Source organism: Lissotriton vulgaris, chromosome 6, assembly GCF_964263255.1.
Source record: "Lissotriton vulgaris chromosome 6, aLisVul1.2, whole genome shotgun sequence".
Lineage (NCBI taxonomy): Eukaryota > Metazoa > Chordata > Amphibia > Caudata > Salamandridae > Lissotriton > Lissotriton vulgaris.
The window spans coordinates 693,820,080-693,843,723 of record NC_141694.1 but is presented as its reverse complement, the minus strand read 5'-3'; the positions used below and the strand labels follow the sequence as shown (position 1 = coordinate 693,843,723).

Below are 23,644 nucleotides of genomic sequence, written 5' to 3'. Positions count from 1 at the left end.
ATCAATCCATAGCTCGAATTACTCCACCTACTCTAGGGGGGTCTTAACTTTAATCGGGAAAGGACTAAATTACAATGTCACCGAAGTCCTTAAAGATGATGCAGGGTGCTACGTGGTGGTGGTGGGGATCATACGAGGGCAACCCATGGCATTGGTCAATATATATGGGCCTAATGTGGATGACCCCGATTTCTATCGGGAAATATGACGAGTACTGTCGGGATTGCGAGATGTGCAGATTTTTGGGGCGGGGATTTTAATGTTGCGATGCAGGATGTGTTAGACAGATCAGTGAACACACCTGAACCACACAAACGTGCCTTACTTACACTAAAAGATATTATGTTGGATATCCCCCTCACTGACGTCTGGAGAGCGCGCAATCTAGACTGTACAGCAGCCACTCACATAACAGCAGCATATAACAGCTGGTCCCGTATCGACTGCTGGCTGGGCACAGAAGATATGTCATTGTGGACGACTGATATTAGACACTTAACTAGGACAGTGTCCGATCACAATCCAGTGTTCCTTTCCCTCACCATACCACATTATAGCCCCCCTCCTTTTAGTTGGCGGTTTAATGCTACTGCTCCACTGGACTCGGTCTATACAGACACTATACATAATGCAATCATTGACTATTTTAAGCTCAACGCTCCAACGACGGAGGACCCTAGCCTGTTGTGGGAAGCGTTCAACGCGACGATAAGAGGGGTCTGCATCAACACCACTGCCGGTATACTTAAAGACATAAGGCGCCAACTGCTAACACAGGAAGACAGATTACGTAATCTTGAAAGGGATTACACACGCATACAGAACTCTCAATTATTGGGGGAGATCAGAACAATACTATTGGAATATCAATCCTTTGCAAAGGACGAACTAAACTACATCACAAAACGGCATACCGCACGGGCCTACGGTGAAAGGGGCAGACCTGGTAGGACTATAGGGAACAAAATTTGCACGGCACGCGCATCTCAATCAGTACAGACGATTAGAGACGCTGAGGGCACTCCATGGTATGATACACATAACATACTGCGTGAATTTATGCTAACATACAAGGCCACCCCACTCCCAATACTGATGACATTATGGCATACCTGGCATATATAGACCATTGGTATAGTCAATACGGGACAAGATGAGTGCCCAAGTCACCATTTCCCTAGCAGATCTAGGTAGCAGAGGGAAGAACTTTCTACGAGAAGATATTAGGATGCCGAAGCAAGCCCCTGCCAGTTGCTTTATCTGAGCGATAAATCTGAGATCTTCCCCAAACCAGATCCCCAGATTTATTGCAGGGTTGCCAGATGACTTCGGCTGGGGGTAGTCTGGAGGCCACAAAGTCTCCCAAAGTCTCCCTAAAGAGCGGAGGGAAGGAACCATTAAGAAGAACCTCGGACTTACCCTCATTACACTTCAGCTGTACCCGAGCCACAAAGCTTACAAAGATTTTCTTTATTTGCATGAGCCTTCATCCTGTGGGACTCACATGGCCAGATCCTGCATATCAGTCCTTTGAATTTATTGGCCTAAAACGCCAACATGATCATAAAACATTACAGAGGATAAAAAGGTTAGCTTGACATAAGGATACAGGTAGCCATCCCGACAGATTAGAAATCGATATTTGTTGCCATTCTTTAGAGGAGATAGTGACAGATAACTGCATTCCAAAAATCTTGAATATTCTGCAAATTGCAGGACATATTAGCTGATAACTTTTTATATACTCTAGAAGCAACATGTCCAGATTTATTAAGTATATTTAAACATACCTCAATTTCTGTGATCTTCACAGACAGCAAAACATCAGAAATTAGTAAAGTACTGAATAACTCAATGATTTATGTTTATTGAATTCGGAAGTTGGCAAAAAAAATATTTTTGAATATCCTTAAAAGATATTAAAGTATCTCCAGGAGTTATATCTGATAAATAAAAAAAATGTTTATTAGTATGATTTCATTTTATAGTTGAATATAACCATAAAGAGATCATTTTAGAGCACATTATACTAGTGTAATGGCCTTAAGAACTGGTGAATTTTTGATTATTTTTATAATATGTTAGGAGCAAAGAGTGTAATGAGTGGAATGGAGCAAGCAATTATTCCTCAATCTTAAGCCATTTAGGAGCAGTTGTTGAATCATAGGTTTGAAACCATACAGATCCTTGTCTTATAAAAAAGACAACATGTTAGTTACAACATGATAGTTATAGAAATTAGGTAACTTGAATCCACATTGTCATTTGTATGTTGACGTTTTTGAGTAACTTATTCTGATAATAACATTATTACAGATACATTTAGATATTTTATGCAATGTTATATCATGAAATGAGTAGAAATTATGGTAAAATAGACAACAAATACAATATTTATGGACCCACAACCATTTTAACTGAATGAACCTTCTCCACCGAATTAAATTACGTGCTGAATAATTTTCCATTTTAGTTTAAGTTTGTGAAGAATAAACTCACCATTAAACTCTAACATATGTTGTGAGAATTTGCAAAGACCATTCCTAGGTATTTAATTGTGTTTGGACACTAAATAATCTGTAACGCGTAATCATATCTGATGTGCAATGTAGATTTAAGGGAAATAATGTTGTCTTATTGATATTTAAAGGAGGTAGTCAGGTATCTTGGAATAATATTTAAGTATATCTAAAATCACTGGTACAGAAGTTATTGTATCTGTGAAAAATAATAAAACCTCATCAGTATAGGCAGAGACGTTGATATTGGTACTTCCTATTGTGACTGCCTTATTATAAGAGTAGCTTCTTAAAAGATTGAGGACAGTTTCAATTCATAATAAAAAAAGAGGTGAAACAGTATGTTTTTACTTCCTTGTCTAGTACATCTAAAAAGAAAATCACTGGTAGAGGCAAGACAAGTATAATTTTTTTTGCTGAAGATTAGACATAAAGAGCTTTAACCATGTTACTAATCTGTTGAGAAAAATTACAGCATTCCTTAAAAGCAAATACAATTTGGCAGTTAACTTTGTCAAAAGCTTTCTTCAGCATCTTGTGCTGACAAGCAAGAAGAGCATTGGTATGGGAGCTAAATGGCAATGCATGACAAACAAGCCTGGTGTCATGAGAAGGTAAACTTTGCTTCACAAAACCTATGTGGTCTGTTTGTAGTAGCTTATCTAAAACGTTAGAAAGTATATTAGCAAGAATGTTAGCATATATTTATTCACAATCTTAATTGATTCATAACATTGGTCTGTGATTGGAAATTATAGTGGAATCTTTCTTGGGTTTAGGAAACAAAATAAATACTGTATAAAAAAAGATCATATAAGCATTGCTTTTTATGTGAATTCTGTGAAAAGTGATTGGAGATGGCATCAATTGAGTATTAAATATTTTAACAGGAATGCTATTGTGGCTTGTGGCTCTCCTTGAGTTGAGTGTAGCAATCACAGATTGTATTGTACTAAAATATTGGGGTGTCTAAAAATGATTTGTTATCTTGGGATAAAACTGTTATCTTGCAGGATGATAACAACTCATGAATCATTTTAGAATCAGTTATATCAGGGTTTCAATATAAATTTGAACAATAAGGAGCTTGAATTATGAGCATGAATTTGTTTTTTGTCATTGTTAATGCATATATGTAATTAACCAGTATGCTGGGGGGCGCTAGAGGGCGCACAGCGGAATGGCTGCCTAATACGACAGCTCCGCTGACCAGGTCTGTCCCGCGAGACATAAGCGTGGATAACGGATGAGAAAATAAAATACAGAGGCGGCAGGTGTCGGAATGTCTGGACCATGCAGTATAGGTAAAACGAAGATGCAGAAATGGCATATCGTAGCAGAAAATAGCTTTTAACGGCAGAGGACACGGGCGCGAAATGCACGATTCAAAATGGCAGGCGCCCTACGGAGACCCTCCAGCTGCACTTCAAGGGTAGATATCGGCGTACCACGCCCCCAGCGCTGCCCTGTGGACCCGATATTCAGCGCCTATGCTCAGTGACATTGTGTGGCAGTACCCAGGTGTAGGAGGAAATAAATGTGTGATACTGAGAGCGCCTCGTGGTCTGCATCATGATGGCGACTGCACCCCTGATGACCTGCGACGATTAAGGTACCTGTTGTAATTCCAAAAATCGGGTCTATTACAAAGCGCAACTCTGGGTCACTGCACCTCATGAGACAACTGCGCTATACAACGCACAGAATTGCCAGCGCTGCACATGCTGCATGTGAGCAAGATGTCCTGGTGTCCTTGAAATATAATATAAATACATAAACAGCTGGGGGTGTGGCAGCGAACAGCACCGGTATGCCTACACAATGGACTGTGCTGCTGAAAGTGGACCTTGGCATGAGTAGCGACCTGCGTCGGTAGTTGTGTAATTTACAGAAGGCGCGACCCCTCCACATGTCGTAATAGACATCTGACCGGCCGAGGTTCCGAGTGGAGATGCCAATTAGCTCCTAATTTTGCATGCCTGTACGCACTGCTGGCGCCACAACCATACTGAAGCTGCGACGTAGCAGCATACCGCGCTCTACTACACTATACTGTAGGCCCTTTCCACAAGACGAAGTATAGCACTTCACCTGATTTTGTCACTCAATCAAGCCATGGGGAAACCAGAAAAGCAGCAATCTAAGCTGACATTCAAGGCTAAAAAACAGGGAAAGGGCGCAACAGCTCAATCGGATACTGAACCTGACTCCGAAGGGGCGGCAAATAGAGGTATGGAGCAAGTTCTGCAGGTCATTCAGCAAAGTCTCCAGGACATAAACGGAAAGCTAGACACTCTCACGCAACGGGTAGACAACATGGCGGCCAAGTTAGATAAACATGGAGAACGCCTGGTGGAAGCTGAAATGAGAATCTCAGCAGTGGAGGATGAATCTCATGCAACTACCACGAAATGTTCAGACATGGAAAAACTACTGGAGGTCATTCGTAATAAGACAGAGGATTTGGAAGCAAGATCCCACCGGAACAACGTCCGTATCACAGGCGTGCCAGAATCCACCAATAGCGGCAGAATGGAAAAGTATGTGGAGGATCTATGTCACGCAGTATGTGGCGTGGAATCCTTTTCTTCTGTCATGTTAGTAGAGCGCGCACATAGATCTCTCACACCGAGACCGAAACCTAGTGCTCCTCCACGACCGATAGTTGCCCGCATTCTCAATTATAGAGATAGGGACACTATCCTGAGACTGGCTCGGGAGAAACGTGACATCAACTACCAAGGGAATGCGTTGGAATTCTACACTGACTTTACTATGGCAGTCCAGCTGGTGCGCAAAGAATACAACCCGACAAAAAAGAAGCTGCGTGATCTAGGTATTGAATATGCGATGTTATACCCGGCACGGCTCAAGGTGACACAGGAGAGCCGCCCTATCATTTTTCAGACTCCACAGGCTGCACAAGACTTCCGGGAGAAACTTACCCGTAAACGCAAGGAGAAACACCGCGAGGAAATGCAGCAGGACTCGGACTGAGTGATGGAGGGTATTTTAGGGTGTAACACATTCCAGCATTTATGCACTGGTAAGCCATATGTACATGTTGATGTTATTGGGTCGGTCTACCAGATTTTCGCACCATATCACTGTAGCATGGGACTAGCATGTGATTGCAATCCTTCATGTACTGCTCACAGTGTGAATGTGCTGTGCCCCTGTCGTGGTGTCACCCATTGCTGGAGGATCTGTTGGAAATGTGGCTCACACTGGAGTCGACAAGTACAAATAGAGGGCTACATGCACTGCCTGTTACACTTTGCTTTCCAAGGTATACCACTTTTCTACACACTCTGCAATTGGCAGCGGAATTGCGGAGGCACGTGAGTCAGACACTATCAGGAGCGCTCTTAAAGACAACTCATTTGTTGCGCAACATGTTTCTCTTTAGTGCTACCCACCGCTTGTGGTTCCTTGCGAGTGTAGATATAATAGAAGCCCTGGTTATAACAGCATCTGAAGTTAATGGTGCATGGACACCTGTACATGAAAACGTTGTAGTTACTGATATATTGGTATTATACGGCATAACTGATCTCTGTCCTGTTGCTGGGTTGATGGCGGGTAAAATTTCAATACCACAGCATCTAACCAGGCATTCCTACTGTCTGCTGATATGCAACAAACTCTCACAGAAGTTTCTGTCCGTGTAGATCATGAGTACCTTGTCACATCCATGTTGTTGGATGGAGCTATGTGCACCGGGTGGACCCCCCGTTTGGGTGCTCCCCAACCAATGTTGTTCCTAAATTTGTTATATTGTGGGTGTGTCTTTGGCATAGTTGGGATGCTAAAGTGGGTGGGGGGTGGTGGGGGGGTTGTTGGGTTTTGCACTACAAACCAAGGCACTTGAGAAGCATCGCTGATGTTCAGTTCCCTATTGTAATGTGTAATGGTATGACTTCAAAAACAGAAACACTCACAAGGTTATGCATGTACCAAATGTCTGCCTCTAACTGGTATAATATGGCAAGAACTAGAGATTCGCTGAACGGTTAGAACCTAAGCATATTAACTTCCTGACATGGAACGTCCGGGGGCTGAACAATCCGAAAAAGATTGGTCAAATTTGTACTTATTTAGATCGGCAGAAAGTGGATGTTGCCCTACTACAGGAAACGCATCTTGCCCCACACACAATACACAACATTGGCCGCAAATGGGCAGAATCAATCCATAGCTCGAATTACTCCACCTACTCTAGGGGGGTCTTAACTTTAATCGGGAAAGGACTAAATTACAATGTCACCGAAGTCCTTAAAGATGATGCAGGGCGCTACGTGGTGGTGGTGGGGATCATACGAGGGCAACGCATGGCATTGGTCAATATATATGGGCCTAATGTGGATGACCCCGATTTCTATCGGGAAATATGGCGAGTACTGTCGGGATTGCGAGATGTGCAGATTTTTGGGGCGGGGATTTTAATGTTGCGATGCAGGATGTGTTAGACAGATCAGTGAACACACCTGAACCACACAAACGTGCCTTACTTACACTAAAAGATATTATGTTGGATATCCCCCTCACTGACGTATGGAGAGCGCGCAATCTAGACTGTACAGCAGCCACTCACATAACAGCAGCATATAACAGCTGGTCCCGTATCGACTGCTGGCTGGGCACAGAAGATATGTCATTGTGGACGACTGATATTAGACACTTACCTAGGACAGTGTCCGATCACAATCCAGTGTTCCTTTCCCTCACCATACCACATTATAGCCCCCCTCCTTTTAGTTGGCGGTTTAATGCTACTGCTCCACTGGACTCGGTCTATACAGACACTATACATAATGCAATCATTGAGTATTTTCAGCTCAACGCTCCAACGACGGAGGACCCTAGCCTGTTGTGGGAAGCGTTCAAGGCGACGATAAGAGGGGTCTGCTTCAACAACACTGCCGGTATACTTAAAGACATAAGGCGCCAACTGCTAACACGGGAAGACTGATTACGTAATCTTGAAAGGGATTACACACGCATACAGAACTCTGAATTATTGGGGGAGATCAGAACAATACTATCAGAATATCAATCCTTTGCAAAGGACGAACTAAACTACATCACAAAACAGCATACCGCACGGGCCTACGGTGAAAGGGGCAGACCTGGTAGGACTATAGGGAACAAAATTTGCACGGCACGCACATCTCAATCAGTACAGACGATTAGAGACGCTGAGGGCACTCCATGGTATGATACACATAACATACTGCGTGAATTTATGCTAACATACGAGGCCACCCCACTCCCAATACTGATGACATTATGGCATACCTGGGCAGATGTGGAAATAGCTTGGTTATCGGATGCACACTGGGAATACCTCTCATTACCTGTCACTGTAGAGGAGGTCATAACTATTATCAAATCTTTACCGAATGGCAAGGCACCAGGCCCTGACGGCTTCACATGCGAATTTTATAAAACATTTGCAGATTTACTAGCTCCTCATCTAGGGCCAGATGTAGGTCACCAAATACCGGTCGGTAACTGCCCAAAAACGGTAAAATCGGCCGTTACCGACCAGTATAGCGAGAAAGAGATGTAGGTGACCAAAAACTACCGAATCGCTAAAAAAATGAATCGGAAATATACCGACTCGGTATTTACCGAGTACATATTTACGATTCGTAATTTACCAATAGGAAACTTACCGAGTCCTTATTCACCGAATCGGTAAATAAGAAATCAGAAAACATGCCCATCGAGATGTAGGAAAGGCCAAAAATACCGAATTCATTGAAATTCGGTATTTAAGAGTCTGTATTTACCATGGACTGAAAGATGGTGGTAACCGTGTGCATGCTATAAAAAAGGGCCCAAAATGCAACAGTGTTGTCAAAATGGCGGCACTCTATGTGATTGTGAGGAGGCGAAGGCTACAGGCTGCAGGTCTGAGGGTATGGCAAAGGGAGGAGCAGGTGTACAGGCAGAGGATCACTCTGTTCCAATTGACTGAGCCTGAGATACTCCAGAGGTACAGGCTGCACCCCAATACCATCATGGACCTAGGTAAGGGACCTCCACCCAAACCTGGATCATCCAACACCCAGGGCGCACACCCTCCCTCCCCATGTCCAGGTGCTGTGTAGCATACACCTGCTTGCCTCTGGGAGCTACCAGAGTGTGATAGCTGCAGTAGGAGGTGTATCCCAGAGCTGTCTGTCCCGTTTTTTCAGGAAGTTCCTGGATGTCATGACTCAGAGAATGGGACATTACATACAGTTCCCTGACACACCTGCGGAACTTGCCAAAACAAAAACAGACTTCTATGGACTGGCACACTTCCAGCATGTGATAGGCTGCATTTATGGCACCCACATTCCCCTATGCCCACCTGCAGCCACCAAACACATCTACAGAAACCGTAAGTCTACGCACTCCATCAACGTGCAGGTGATATGCAATGCAGGGAACATCATCACCGACATAGTAGCAAAATTTCCAGGGAGCACGCACGACTCCTACATATTCCAGAACAGCGGAATATACACACGGCTACTGAATGGAGATTTTAGAGATGGATATCTGCTAGGTATAAATGTTGTACACACCCTGAAATGGATCCCAGCTCAATGTGAAATGTGAATGTAACTCATGTACCTCTCGTTCTCTCCCAGGTGATAGTGCATATGCCCTGCGTTCCTTTGTGCTGACACCGTACCTGAACCCAACCAACAGAGCAGAAAGGCGATACAATGTGGCACACAGGTCCACCCGCAACGTAGTGGAGAGAACCTTTGGACTCCTGAAGAGCAGGTTCCGTTGCCTCCAAAAAAGTGGAGGTGCGCGACAGTACACCCCCATCCTGTGTTGCAAAATAATAGTGACCTGTGCCATATTGCACAATCTTGCTACCAAGGAAGGCACAGAGGTGGAGTTGACACATCATGAGAACATAGATGAGGACCAAGAACATGCAGAGCCCCAGGCAACAGGACCAGCCGCACTAGATGGCAGATTGAGACAGACAGAAATAACACAACGATATTTCTAAGTAAAGTATGACACATACACAGGTATACTTCAGGACATGAGTAGTTTAATCAGCACTACATCATGATTGACACATGAATGTACGTCAATGTCACTGGCTGCACATTCTCAGTTGCTGTCACTGTGTGCAGTTGAGTCAGTCTCCTGCATAGTTCAGTGCTTGCGTCCTCGCACTACATTGCGGGATTTTGGTGCCTGTCCTTCAGGTTCCCTGCTGGTGCCTGACTCCGCATGGCTGTGCCTGCCACTCCTGCGCACCTCCGGTACAGGTGTACTGGAGCCACTCCTGCTGGTTGACCCCTCAGTCTCCTCCACACCCGTATCACCAGCATTGCCTGTGTTTGAGGTAAACATCTGCTCCATCGCAGATGTCACTCTACCCATGCCCCGTGTTAAGTCTGTGCAGCAGTGCACTATTGCTTCCTGCATTGATATGGAGCATCTGCAGAGGAGTGCTGTATTGGTAGCGAACCTATTCATGGCCTTGGTCTGTTGGCGCATGTACTGGCGTTCCCTGGCACGCTGGAGATGATCCCTGTCCAACTTGTCGGAGAGGACTCCCATGTATGTCGAGATGTCAGTGATCCCTTGTGCAATGTGCCCCAGGCTAGATGCCATTTGGCTTATGCCTTTGTCCATGTTGGACATTTTTGTGTTCATAGAGCGCACCTGCCTATGCATGGCTTGCAGTGATTTGGCCTGCTGGTGTTGAACTTTAACCATCGTGCCCTCCAGCCCACAGAAGACGCTCTCCCCTTCCTGGACCTCCCCACCCTCACGTGCCCTCCTGCCAAGGACACTGGTGCGCGCTGCGCCTGCTGCAATAGTTGGTCTTGGCCTGTCAGCCACTGGTGCAGTCTTTTGGGGGACATCTTCCTCATCCTCTGATTCAGAGGTCTGCAGGATCCTCTGAGGGGGCTCCGCATGGCTACTTTCCCCTCCCGGCCTGGACCCTCTGGACATTGCACTGGGTGTGTTACTGAGATCAGGAGATCCAAACAACAAAGGGGACATTGGGACAGGTGTAGTGGGTGGGTCTGGAGATGGAGATGAGGGCTCCAGGGTGGGGTCGTTTCCTCCTTCTCCTGCGCTGTGACTACTTTTCCATTTTTTCTTTCTCCCCTCTTTTAGTTGTTGCTCCCCTATCCTCCCTCGGTGGTGCAGAACTGCGTGACGACTCTCCTGTGGAATCAAATTGACATAGGGTCAATGTTGTTGTTTGTCTGTGTGTGTTTCTTAATTAAATAGTCCGTACACCTTTGCACAGTCCACATTACTTGTTTGGTGATGTGTGTGGCATGCCTTGCTGAGTCATGTGTGGTGTACTTTGCATCTGTGTATACATGACTACCATCTACCATGATGCATTGCTGCCACAAAGTCTGAGCTCTCCTGCAGTGTGATGTGTGTACATAGTGGGGTACAGGGTTGGGATTGCTGGGGGTGGATGTGGGAACATGCCTCTTACCTTGTTTCTTGGCTGCTTTCGCCGTGCTGTCCAGGTCTCCTATCCCATGGATGCATTCAGGCTCCATGGTGGTTTCCATAAGCTCCTCTATTGGTGTCAGTTTTGGTGCTTTGCTCCTGCCACCTCCAGTCACACCATCATCCTTTTTCTGTGCTGCAATTTTCTTCTTCGTCACAATGCGTAGGTCATACCACCTCTTTTTGATGTCCTCAATCTCCCGGTGGGTGACACCTATGGCATTGACTTTTGCCTGGATAGCTAGCCAAATGTTCCTCTTCACAGTCTAATAATAAGACAGAAACACCACTATTCCGCTCTTCAGTTCCCAAGCCGCCCATTGTACATTTCATTATACGCGGATGAGATGATGCTGTACGTTCGTGACCTAGTCCAAAACTTAAACCCACTACTACGAGAATATATCAAATTCGGTCAACACTCTGGACTTACAATTAATTGGGCCAAGTCACAAATAATCCCACTAACAGATACCATGATTCCACAACCGTTGGATTACCCCCTAGAGTGGCAGTCAGAGCCGATCCGGTATTTGGGTGTATGGTTTCACAGGGACCCGGAAATTGTCATTCGCACTAACTACGGACGGGCGGTCAGTGCTATAGAAGATAAAATCAGGCGATGGAATTGCTTACCATTGTCACTAGCTGACCGCACGCCCATAGCAAAAATGGTAATCCTGCCGAAACTATTGTATCCATTTAATAATATTCCGATCAAACCACCAATGGCAGTATTTCATAGAATAACATCCATGGTGTTAACATTAATATGGGCAGGCAAGCACGCCAGAATAGAAATGCGAGCTTTAACGCTACCCTTCTCACAAGGAGGATATAAGGTGCCAGACTTCTTCCTCTATTACCTATGTGCGCAAGCGCAATACGCACATCACTGGTATCATGAAATCCCTTACCTTACTCACGTAGCAGTTGAAGAAGGCGATGCGCTTCCCATCCCGCTATCGGCTATTATAACTCACCGGCGACCCCCTCTGCACAATAGAGATATCAACACAATCGATGCAACAAACAAAGCATGGCACATATTGGGGAAAAAGGCTAACAAATTACCGTTATATGCAGCTGCACTACCACTACATCATCACCCAGAGCTTTCGGTCACTCAGGAGGAAGTAGGAATGGGGCTTCTGCACAAAGTTGCTATAGATACCATGGGCGACTTATACAGCAATGGACAATTTAGAACTTTCGATGACCTATCATACATAAGTAACCCAACCTTACTTTTTACATTCACATACTACAGATTGCAGAAAGCGATGCAGAAGCTATACCCTACTTACCCTGCAGAACCACTGCAATTAATTTTTACGACCCCCACTGCGAGCCATATGGTTTCCAAACTATATAGCGCATTACAGACTGACATTGCAGGTAACACACAACGTGCGCTAGATAAATGGAATACCACCTTAGATGTTCCTCTTACACCGGAGGAATGGACCACAACCTGTACCCTTACTAGACTGCTAACACTAACGGTAACCTGCGCATAATACATTACAAATACCTCCACCAGACTTATTATACGCCTGCCAAACTTCATAAATTCGGACTCAGTGCAGACTTGAAATGTAAAAGATGTCATTCATATGATGCCGTCTTTATACACTTAGCGTGGAATTGTCCAAAGATAGCAGACTATTGGTTAAGTCACTAAAATGTTGAGCGACATGGTTGATATTCACATTGAATGCACAGTGCGTACATGTCTCCTAGGTCTAGTGCCCGAGGTGAGAGCTATTAAGCGTAAGTACTGTGTGGTAGCATTGCTTTTGGCAAAGCGCAGGGTGTCCATGGGATGGAATGGTAAAACAGCTCCGACAATCAAACAATGGATTCTGAACTTGACATACTGTAAAGACACTTTATTAACGTACAAGGACGAACTGTCTGCACGCTCTAGGCCTAAAGATTATTGGACATATCTAGTAGAATTCCTGAAAACCTACCAGATTGACTAACTACATGTATTAACCTACAATTTGGAATATTTACATTAACTGAGTATTTCTTCTGAAGTCTAATGTACTTTACTCAAACTGAAGGATGGATGCTGTTGAGCCATGGTCAAGTTTACCTATTATTGTTGACTTTGTAAGTTTTTGAAATGCCAATAAATGTTTTTAATTTTTTTTTTTTTAAACAGTGTGCTGCCAGACCTATTGGCTTACAAATATAATTTAGATTTTGTATTTGATATTTGTATAGATGCCCTCTTATTGACTAAGGAATTATATTCCTATCAGAGTTTTTGTAATTGTATTTTTTATTCTGCATTATTTGAAGAAATAAACAGTCTCTCATATTTAGATATAGCTTTTTATAATTCGGATATCTTAGAATTGTACAACTTGTTTCCCTGATCCATGAAGGAGATGTCAGTGCCGCTAATAGTAGTTTTGCTATAATTTCCTTTATAATGTGTATAAATTGTGCTATAAACTGCAGTATTGTTATCTTATTATTATTTCTAAGTATAACATCAGTATTCATTCTCCAATGAGAGTGAGACATTAGGAAGTCATCTAGTTTAACAAACAAAGATGTCTTGATCTGAATTCAATCTGTTGAATTTTAGCAGAATATATTAAATGGTATAAATGCCCATATGATAATAAGTATTCAACTCTAGAATGTGATAAATTGAACATAGAATAAGCTTTAGGAGCTTTAAATCTGATTAAAGATAATCTGTCTAATAATGCATCAATATTATACTAACTGTCCAAAGTAGTTGTAACATGCACATTCCCAAGGGAGACAGTTCACAAAAAAACCTCTTGACATGACCTTTTTTATTTGTAATATTTAGGGTTAGATACATTGAACTGTCATTGCGCAGTTTTGAATTCAGCAATTGTGTCACTGAAATTAGCACTGAGCAGCCAGTGCAAAACAATATTAGCACCAACTACATTCTTGGACCAGTTGGTTTAGCCAAATATTAATGCAAAATGTCAGTGCAAAATTGAGAGGTCAAAAGCAACAGTATTCAATGCCACAGAGTATATCATCTCAAATAAAATGGTGGGGCTCCTCTTACACTAGAAAAAAAACCATGAATCAAAATTATTTGGAAACACTGGGTTTTTTATAAAATTCAACAGATACCTGTACACATTTTGAGGCTTAGTCCTTGCTTATGAAGATTTTAAGTAAAATATCAGTGCTGTTATCACATCAGTAATAATGTATGTAGAAAGGTTTCATGCTTGCTTATAAGAATATTGTTCAGATTGCTACTTGGACTGAGAGAAATAAAGGTTTCATTGTGGCATTAATGTGGATACACCCAACCTGTTCCAACTGACTTTCCCCTTTTTGCGCCCTACTGAAAGTGCTGTAATATACAGTATGCAGCTGTTGTACAACATCATTTATATAATACCCCATGGTGTAGCACTTGCTTATATCACCCTGTCCTGTGTGTGGTTGTGATCAGGAAAGGTACGGGGTTGGGTACCCAGATATATGGGATCCACACTTGTTACTTTGGGCTATTCACTAGTTTACAAGCCACATTGTCTCCTGTCCCTAGTCTGCTAGTACAAGGAAGCAATCCCTACATGACAATAATGCTGAAATGACAACCTAGACGGTCTAGAAGGAGATAGCTAGAAAGTGGTTAAATTGTGAAAAATTGGCAAGACAAAAGAGGCCCACCCACAACTCTTTAAAAACATTCCATTGACTTGCAATGACAGATGAACAAATGCAAACACTGTGAACCATGCAAAAGACCTTCTTGGCATGGACCCATGATACTTTCAGTACCTAGCCATTTGTTACATTCCTGCATGAAACCTCACATCCATTTATATCTACATGCTCCGCCAATCATATTGAAAGCAGAACAAGAGCAGAAGAGCAAAATTGGGTTAAAAAGATCCAACGTTGACAAGACAGCTTCTTCTGACTCAAGAAAATCCTGAACACCACAATCTTCAAATAATTCTTTGGATAGTGCACTCTGCTCCCTATCTTGACCCTGGAGACAACTAGCTTGCCCTCTAGTGTTCAAAGCCTGCTTGGTATGTACTGGATCATTAGCTAGATCCAATAACCATATAGCTGCTTCCCCCTATCCAGTGATAGCATTATAAGACACACTGGAACCTGCCACTCTCAAAAGGAGTCTTACTAATATGATTCCCATCCAATCTTCTTGGAAACAATAACTACGCTATGTCCTCACACGCGTAGATAGTGCCCTGGTATGCCCCCTACATGATGTGATGCACCTTCACAAAACACTATCATAATTAAAGAACCATAAAAAGTCAATGACCATATATGACATATTTACCAACTGTGTTAATAAGATGGCATGATCTTTGTTTAAAGAGTTCTGACCCTGTCAAGCATGGTGACAATTTCTGTTGAACAAGAAACTCTACTCAGAACTCATTTGCAAGATTCATCACTGATGAACACCACTTAGGAGAGAAGATGAATGTGAAATTCTCTTTTGCAGTTTCAGCTTTTTTTTATACAATAAATATTCAACAAGCACAGGCACATTCCCTCCAATTGATATCTCTTCAGTAATTTGCCTTTTTTTCTAAAAGCTTGATTTAAGTGTATTTTCAATGTTGATAATTTCCCGCTCTGACATCTTAGACTTGACTTTGGTACATTCTGTTAGTCTCCTTCGAAAGTTCCCACTGAGAATGACGTATAGGAAAGGGTTGATGCTGCTGCTGGCGTAGCTGAGGCAGATGGAGCAATAGTAACTTATGTAGAACGCCAGTGTCGGCTGGGAGATCTGAAGATTGACAATCTGTATCACTTGGTAGGGGGCAGCACTCACGATAAATACGCCGACCAACACAAGGACCATTTTAGTAAGCCTTAGGACTCGTTGCCGTGGAATGCTGGTGTTGTATCTAGAAGACAGGAATGAGAGAATGTCTTTTTAAGAAAAATGAATCAGATGAAAACAAGAGACTCAATTTAATAATAGTCTTCTTTGTGATAATATTACTTCTAAACAAAACACTTCACACAATTTTTCCAAGTCATATTTTAGCCTTATAGCCTGTTGACGAGGGCTATACCTGTTGTTAAAGGCCCTGAACCCAAGTTCAGCGCTGGCTTATAATGGGAGTTAGGGCCTTTAACAACAAGTATAGCCTGAGGCAGAAGAGCTATAAGTCTATAAGAACATTCCACCCAGTGAGGGTAGAATGTTCTAAATTACACAAGGAGAAACATGAAGACAAACATTGGAATGTGGAGCTCCGGGCTTACACCAGACATTATGAGCCGGGAGCTACTCTATTGTCTTCAATAGAGCTCTCAACATTCCAGTGCTCTAATTAAGCCTGTAGAGCCTTTACTTTTGGGAAATTAAAATGTATGATTGAGGTACAGAACTGCAAGTGTAAAGACGTGACTCTTACAAATGCACCCTGGAACATTCAGAGGGACATAATGGGTGGGGGTGTATCTTCCTTCCACTATACATTCATCACCTGTTATCTGCAAGTCACAAGTTCATATCTGACAACATGAACTCAGTCTGCTATTCTTATGAGGTCAATAAATTGACCAACATGAAATTTAGTAACAATAACACAAGTGTGATAGGAAAACTCATAAAACTAGCATGGTTTTTTAAGTTCTTTGGCATAAATAGAACTCCTATTTTAACACATTTCATTCTTTCTTTTTGCTCTTTTATTGAAAGCTACATGTCCCAATTGTCACACTAATGTGTAAAGGAAAACAAACAAATAAAGGATTTTTTTCATTTTTGCACCAAATATTGAATTCATAGTACATCCGTTTTCAAATGTTTTGACATGCTCCACATCTTTCCCTTACACAATAGAGTGAATGTTGGTTGACAAATGTCACTACAGATTCTGACCTGACTGGGCCACAGGCTGAGCAATGTGTGTTACACAGAAAGTTTATTTTTACCATATTTACTTACTACTTCTTTTGTATAGTGGCAAGCTAGCCCAAAGGACATGACAGTGCTGTAAATCAACTGTAGAATAGTTCGAACGAGGTAATGCATAATCATTATATTGAAGAAATGTAAAAAACTGGAAGGGATTTAACTGGTTATAACCACATTTTGAGGAAGCCTACTAGTCAATTGGACACAGAGATATTTTAATTCAAGGGCAAAGTTGGCAATTGTCCAGGGCCCCCACCTTCAAGGGGGTTCCACTATAAAGCTATCATTCTCACATTCAGTCATTTGGTCTCCGTTTTATTTAATTCTCTATCAGAATGTTCCTCTTTCTACCTCTGACTCTCTCTACCCAGTGTCTTTTTAGGGATTTTTAGGCCCTGGAGAAGAAATATTTCAGATCTTTTGTGTGGAAGGTTAAGTATCATATTGTTTGGCATCATGCAGGCTTAATTTAGCAGAAAAGTTATAATACAATTCAAAGTTCTTCCAAACAAAGTATCCCAGCATTTGTCTTGCCTGGAGTACCAACAATCTTAAAGATGATAATGATTGGACAGGTTGAAATACATGACATCACAAAGGGCAAAGAGGTCTACTAGATATGGAAGGCACAGGGCTGATGTGGGGTGGGGGTTGTATGGTGGAGGAGGTGTATAAGAAACACAGAGGGGTTTGGAAATAAACGTGGACAAAACAAAGTACATGGGCCCCTATTTATGAGGAATGCGTCAGTTTTGCGCCGCCGGTGCGTCACTTTTTGTGACGCACCAGCGGCGTAAAAAATGCGCCTTGTTGCGCCATATTTAAAAAGTGACGCATCTAGGTAGATGCGTCACTTTTTAAACCCCTGCGCCACATTATACCTGCGTCAGGTATAATGTATGCAGAGGGGGCGTTCCCCTGCAAAAAGCCTCGTAATAGTGACGCAGTGAAATCTATGAGATTTCACTGCGTCACTTTTATGATGCTGTTCCGTCAAAATCTTACGCCTGCCTCACAGCAGGCATAAGACTGACGCAAGCCCTTTCACATGGGGCTTTCCCCATGTGAAAGGACGCATTGCTGGAGTTGCGTCACTTTTGTGACACACTCCAGCAATGCGTCACTTTTGCGCTTACAGATACGTCAGAAATACTGACGTATCTGTAAGTCCTTGCGACATGATGGGTCATACGACGGATCATGGGTCATATGACGCATCATTATTGTCGAAGGAGTGCGCAGTGAAAAGTGACGCATCGCTGTTTTCACGCAGCGATGCGTCACTTTTCATAAATAAGGCCCATGGTGTTCAACCATGTTGTACTTTGCATCCAAATCCCACTTTATAGGGGATCCACTCGAGTGGGTCACAACATTTCAACACTTTAGGTTTTCACTTACTGAGCGGATGGTTTGGACAGCTTATACCACCAAATAAAGACTTCAATTGGAACAAAATACTGATGTTTTGCTGAAGGTCTCTAGGGAGTGTTTTTTAGGCCTATGTTCCCGGTAATGCAGATCGATGCACTCAAAGCACTGGGATCCGAACTTTATGGTGAGGACCTCTGGGGACACAAAGCTGTTAATGCACTGTATTTTTTAGAGAACCAATTCTTAAGGCAGTTGCTGAGCCTTCCAGTTAGAACCCCATTGCTTCTCCTAAAGCTGGATAGGGGGTCCAGGCAAATTCCTGAAGAAATTGCCAGTTGGCCTCTATTGTATTGGTGAAGAATCTGGGTAACCCCTGAGCTATCCTTCTACTGTAGGGGTCTATGAGAGATTTTAGTCATGCAGGGGGCAGGAGATTTAGCCTGAAATTCTTATGTAAGGGATACACTCAGGAATATAGGAAAAGATAGACTCTGGGGCAATCCCAAGGCAGGCCTGTAGTCAATTTTTAAAGAGGATCTTAAAATGAGCTCCAAGAATCATAAACTAGGCACACTTCTTTCGAGTACAACTATTTTTTTTATACAGCACAAGGATTATTTTAAAGTCGAAGAGTTTTTAGATGAAATCGGCCAGAAAGCTCTATGTTCAGTTTAGACACGGGTCTCTCCCTTGCATACACACACCCACTGATGGATTTGTTTAAATAATGTAGAGGAGCAGGATTGTCTCTCCTGCGGATTAGCAGATGAAACTTTGGTTCATGTCCTCTTTTTTTGGGCCAGAGTATAGATGAGCAAGGGAAAAATGGTTAATTCCCATCTTCAGGAATTTGGGTACTACCCAACACGTGGTGGCTTTTTGGATTCACCATACAGACACCAGGCAGCCTGTTGTATTTGCAGTATCCAAATATTTTTTTGCTGTATGGTGTAAGCTTGTTGTGTTGGCCGCTACAGGTAACATCTCCAGCCTTGTTTTCCACATTTGACCATTAATTTATAATATATTGATCAAGCACCTCATGTTGTGTTACTCTAGTAAAAGCCTAAGTAAGATAATAATCAATGTATTTTAAATTGTATATCTTTTAAAAGATGGAAGGCCGTTTATCATTTTTTACCTTAATTGATTTTTAATCTATTATTTTTAATATTATTATTTTATCTCCTTTGTAAAGATCTATGTTGCATTTATGATCAATTGTCTTTTAAGGTGTAATGCCAAAAGAAAGTATTTACAAACAGACAGAAACAAGTTTTCACAGTCTGACACAAAAGGGTAAAGTCATGGAGGATATGGGGGTTGCTTGGAATGGCTGTTTTAAGGCTTTAGTCTCATGAAAATTCCAGGGCGTTGATTTAAATCAGTGGTTCTTAGCCTTTTGACTTCTGCGGATTCCCACTTAGTCATTACTGGAATCCAGGAACTCCCACCAAACATTATTGGAATTCAGGGACCTCCATTGAGTCATAACTTGAAACTGTGGACCCTGACCTAAGCAAATTCGATGATTTGAGCCACAAAACAATATACAAAAATACAGACATAGGCACTCATCAAACAAATATTTAATTAACAAGTAAATATAAAAAATATTAATTTTAATGGGAAGGTGGGAGCTTTGCTAAATTCAATTGAGGCCACCAATCATCCATTTTATATTCTGTTTGATGTTTTATACTGTTACACAAATCAATCTGAGGATTTTAACTTAATTGTAAGCCTTCAATTTCTAATTCCTTCACCTTTACAGACCGTTTTAAAATTTTCAGTTTTTAATTTTGCTTCTTTATTTATATACACTTTATTATTCTGAGAATACTATTTCATTTACTAAGCTGTTGCAGCCCCTCTTTGTAGGTGTCATGGACAGCTATGGGTCCCCGTACCAGAGGCTAAGAATTACTGATTTAGAGTATTATCATGACTTGTATGAAGTGGGTGGGTGCTTCCAACAATGGTTTAAGCAATACCTGTTTTTGCCTTTTTACAAGAGTACGAATCACAGGCTAAGCTACTTTTGCTCTCAATTCTATTTGCATCCTCACCTCCCCAATGCTCCACAAAAGGTTTTATGACAAGTCAGATATGACTGAATACTAGCAAAGAATGAATTATTCTAACCATAGTGCAAAGAGCGGTACTAGTGCAATTATGCAGCGATATTTTTAGATTATATAGAGTTCACTTTTGCAATGATGCACGAACATTCAGATATTTTGACCACACAAAATATAATTATTTTCACTGGCCAGTGTGTGCAAATTTCATTTTCAAGTCTTGCCTACCTGAGATGATGACATTACAAAATCCACACAACACAGAACTTACACATATAAATAAATAGGAAGTTACTTTTTGACAGCTCCTGTTAGCCGTTGAGTACTGTGGTTTGATTGGTTTTAGGCACTGGGAGCAAACAGTTCACTATCAGCACAGATGTGAACATCCAAGAAATAGTGCCTCTCCATAGTGCCCCTCAAAGAAGTCAGGATGCTGGGCCATAAACACTTCAAAATCCCTCTCCTGTTTGTCACTAATCTGGGCTAATGGAACTGCTTACCGCGTACTGTGGTTCATGTGCTGAGTAGCAGTACTTTGAAGTCACTCATCATGGAGTGCTACTGCTATCTGGATTCAAGCTGTATGTGTATATATATATATATATATATATATATATATATATATATATATATATATATATATATATATATATATATATATATATATATATATATATATATATATATATATATATATACATACATGTATATATATATATACATACACACACACACACACATGTATATGTATAAATATATCGACAGTCACTCCAGGAAACCACCTCCGAACCAACAGGGTCGGCGAAGCAGGAGACAGACCACAGCATTCAGGTGAAAGATTTATTTTTCCAGATTGTTCTGCAAGTAACCAAACATGACGCGTTTCGGGCTATGCAGCCCTTGTTCACATGCAAGGCAAAAGTGCAATAATAGTGCTTATAAAGTGTTTAAAGTGCTCCGCCCACCAATCTGTTTCCCAGTGGGTCACATGACTCCCATCACAATGGAAAACAGACTATCTCAAAAACATATAGATATTCATGTATATTAAACTGTCACTACGAATAATTACCATTCCTGCATAAATGCGCATTGTGTAAAAAAGGTCTAAAAACAGTGTTAGTATCCTTTTAAAATTCATGTACACAAAGAAATTCATGTTTTGTGGACATTTGTCCAGAGGAGGGAATTATAACTGGATAAATCCAGATAGCAAGTATTCATAGCTGAAGTATAAAACAGTCAAATTAATAGTGATGAGATAGTAAATAATAATGAGGTAGCCAATATATACATAGTTATTACAAAGGAATCAACCTTTGACCATGAAGTCATTGGCGTGGCAGAGCCATTATAACTAACAACCACAAACATGCTAGGACAAACCATGCCTAATGTGCAAAGGAGGCTAAGAATAAAGTGCATACTGTATGTTCGTCAAGATTATATACATCAAGTTCATGGTATTACGTACAAAAGGCACTAAAACCTGAAAAAACATTATTATTACCCATGATAAAATCAGGAACTATATTCAGTTTTTTTTGTCTAAAAAGTGCATTTCTAAAACCATGAAATTCATAAAAACCACATCTAAAAGAACATATCAGACTATGATACAAACATTGAATAGTGATAAAAGTGTAAAAAACGTGAAGAGAAGATATATAAACCCAAGATGTAAAATTGGGGATGGCACAATATAAGAAAATTCAAGATACACAACACATAAATATGCAAATGAATCATCATATTATACATATAAAGTGCTATGAACAAATGAGTGTCATTTAAACCATGATAGACAACAGGGAACCTGACTGTCTTTCAGCAGTAACTAAATCCAAGAGAGATTCATATTCAAAGTATCCGCCCTGTGTTATGTACTGAATTATACTGAGCAACAGGGAACCTGACTACTCGTAGACACTGGGCAGATAATCCGACCTAGAGAGAACCAACCAGCTCAATCCCAGGCAGCAGGTATCACACAGAGAGGCATGGGTAACTGCACATAGAAATGGAGTTCGGAATAGTTCTAAAGAAAGCTGTAAAAATCCTCAGTATTATTGAGGCCATTGGGCCACTTACTGTCGAACTCAAGTATAAAGCGTGTTTCGAGCTGTCGTAATAACAGCTCTCTGTTACCTCCTCTGCGTAGGGGCAATACTTATCCTATTACAAAGTATCTCAAACAATTGAGATCTTTGTTGTGCTTAGCCGCAAAATGGTGTGCTACAGGATACGCTGTATCCGTATGCAGTATGGCCCTTAAATGCTGAAGAATCCTGACGTGCACCTGGGCAGTAGTACTACCGATGTAATGTAGTCCACAGGTGCACGTCAGAACATAGACAGCAAAATCCGTTTTGCAGTCATAACTGCCTTTGATAGGGATGTCATTGGAGCAAAATGGAGTACGATAGTGAGTTTTGTTCTCCCCAAATTTACACGCTCTGCAGTGCGAGCATTTCCGGAATCCTGGTTTGGCCTTCAACCAGATTTCCTTCTGTTTTAATTCAGGACTAGAGATGTCTAGACAACTACCCATGTTCCTTGCTCTACGGAAAGTCACCACAGGTCTAGCTGGTAAGGTAGGGCTCAGAATATTGTCAGTGAGGATGACAGGCCAGTTTTTTTTAATTATTCTTTTAATGGCCTGTTGATCACTACTATAAGCGGTGATGAACCTGGGACAAGTGTGGGTAGTGGTGTCAGACATCACGGAAATATCAACATTGTCGGAATCAGATGTCAAGAATAGACTCTCTCTACTTCTCAACCTTGCTTTAGCCAAAGCTTGGTTGAAAATGTAATTGGAATAGCCCCGTTCCAAAAATCTACCTCTGAGGTCAGCGATACACTTGTCAAATTCTAGTGTGGAGCTACAGATTCGTTTGACTCTCAAGATTTCACCAAGAGGGATACTGTAAATAGTATGATTCGGATGGAGGCTGGAGGCATGTAGCAGGGTGTTACCTGATGTGGGTTTACGATGTAATGTGGAAAAGAGTTTATTTTGTTCCACATAAACCCGTACATCAAGGAATTCTATTTGGCGGGCACTGATGTGTGAAGTAAAGTGGAGGTTTAACACATTGTCATTGATCTCATTAATAAACAACAGAGCTTCCTCTTCACTTCCTTGCCATAAAATGAAGATATCATCTATGTATCTCAAATATTTGATAATCTTCTCTCTCACCCAAATTGCGTGTGTTGTACCC

At 41.7% G+C, this 23,644-nt stretch overlaps 1 protein-coding gene across 1 annotated transcript in view; it reads right to left on the bottom strand.

Moving 5' to 3' along the window:
- Positions 1-14,126: 14,126 nt before the first annotated feature.
- The window catches only part of MCHR2 (melanin concentrating hormone receptor 2), a 637,069-nt gene continuing 627,551 nt past the window's right edge, over positions 14,127-23,644 (bottom strand). Inside the window, exon 5 of the mRNA XM_086925251.1 lies at positions 14,127-15,937. Within this exon, the coding sequence (XP_086781377.1) occupies positions 15,613-15,937 (325 nt within the window). The 3' untranslated portion in view covers positions 14,127-15,612. The remainder of the gene's footprint in view (positions 15,938-23,644) is intronic.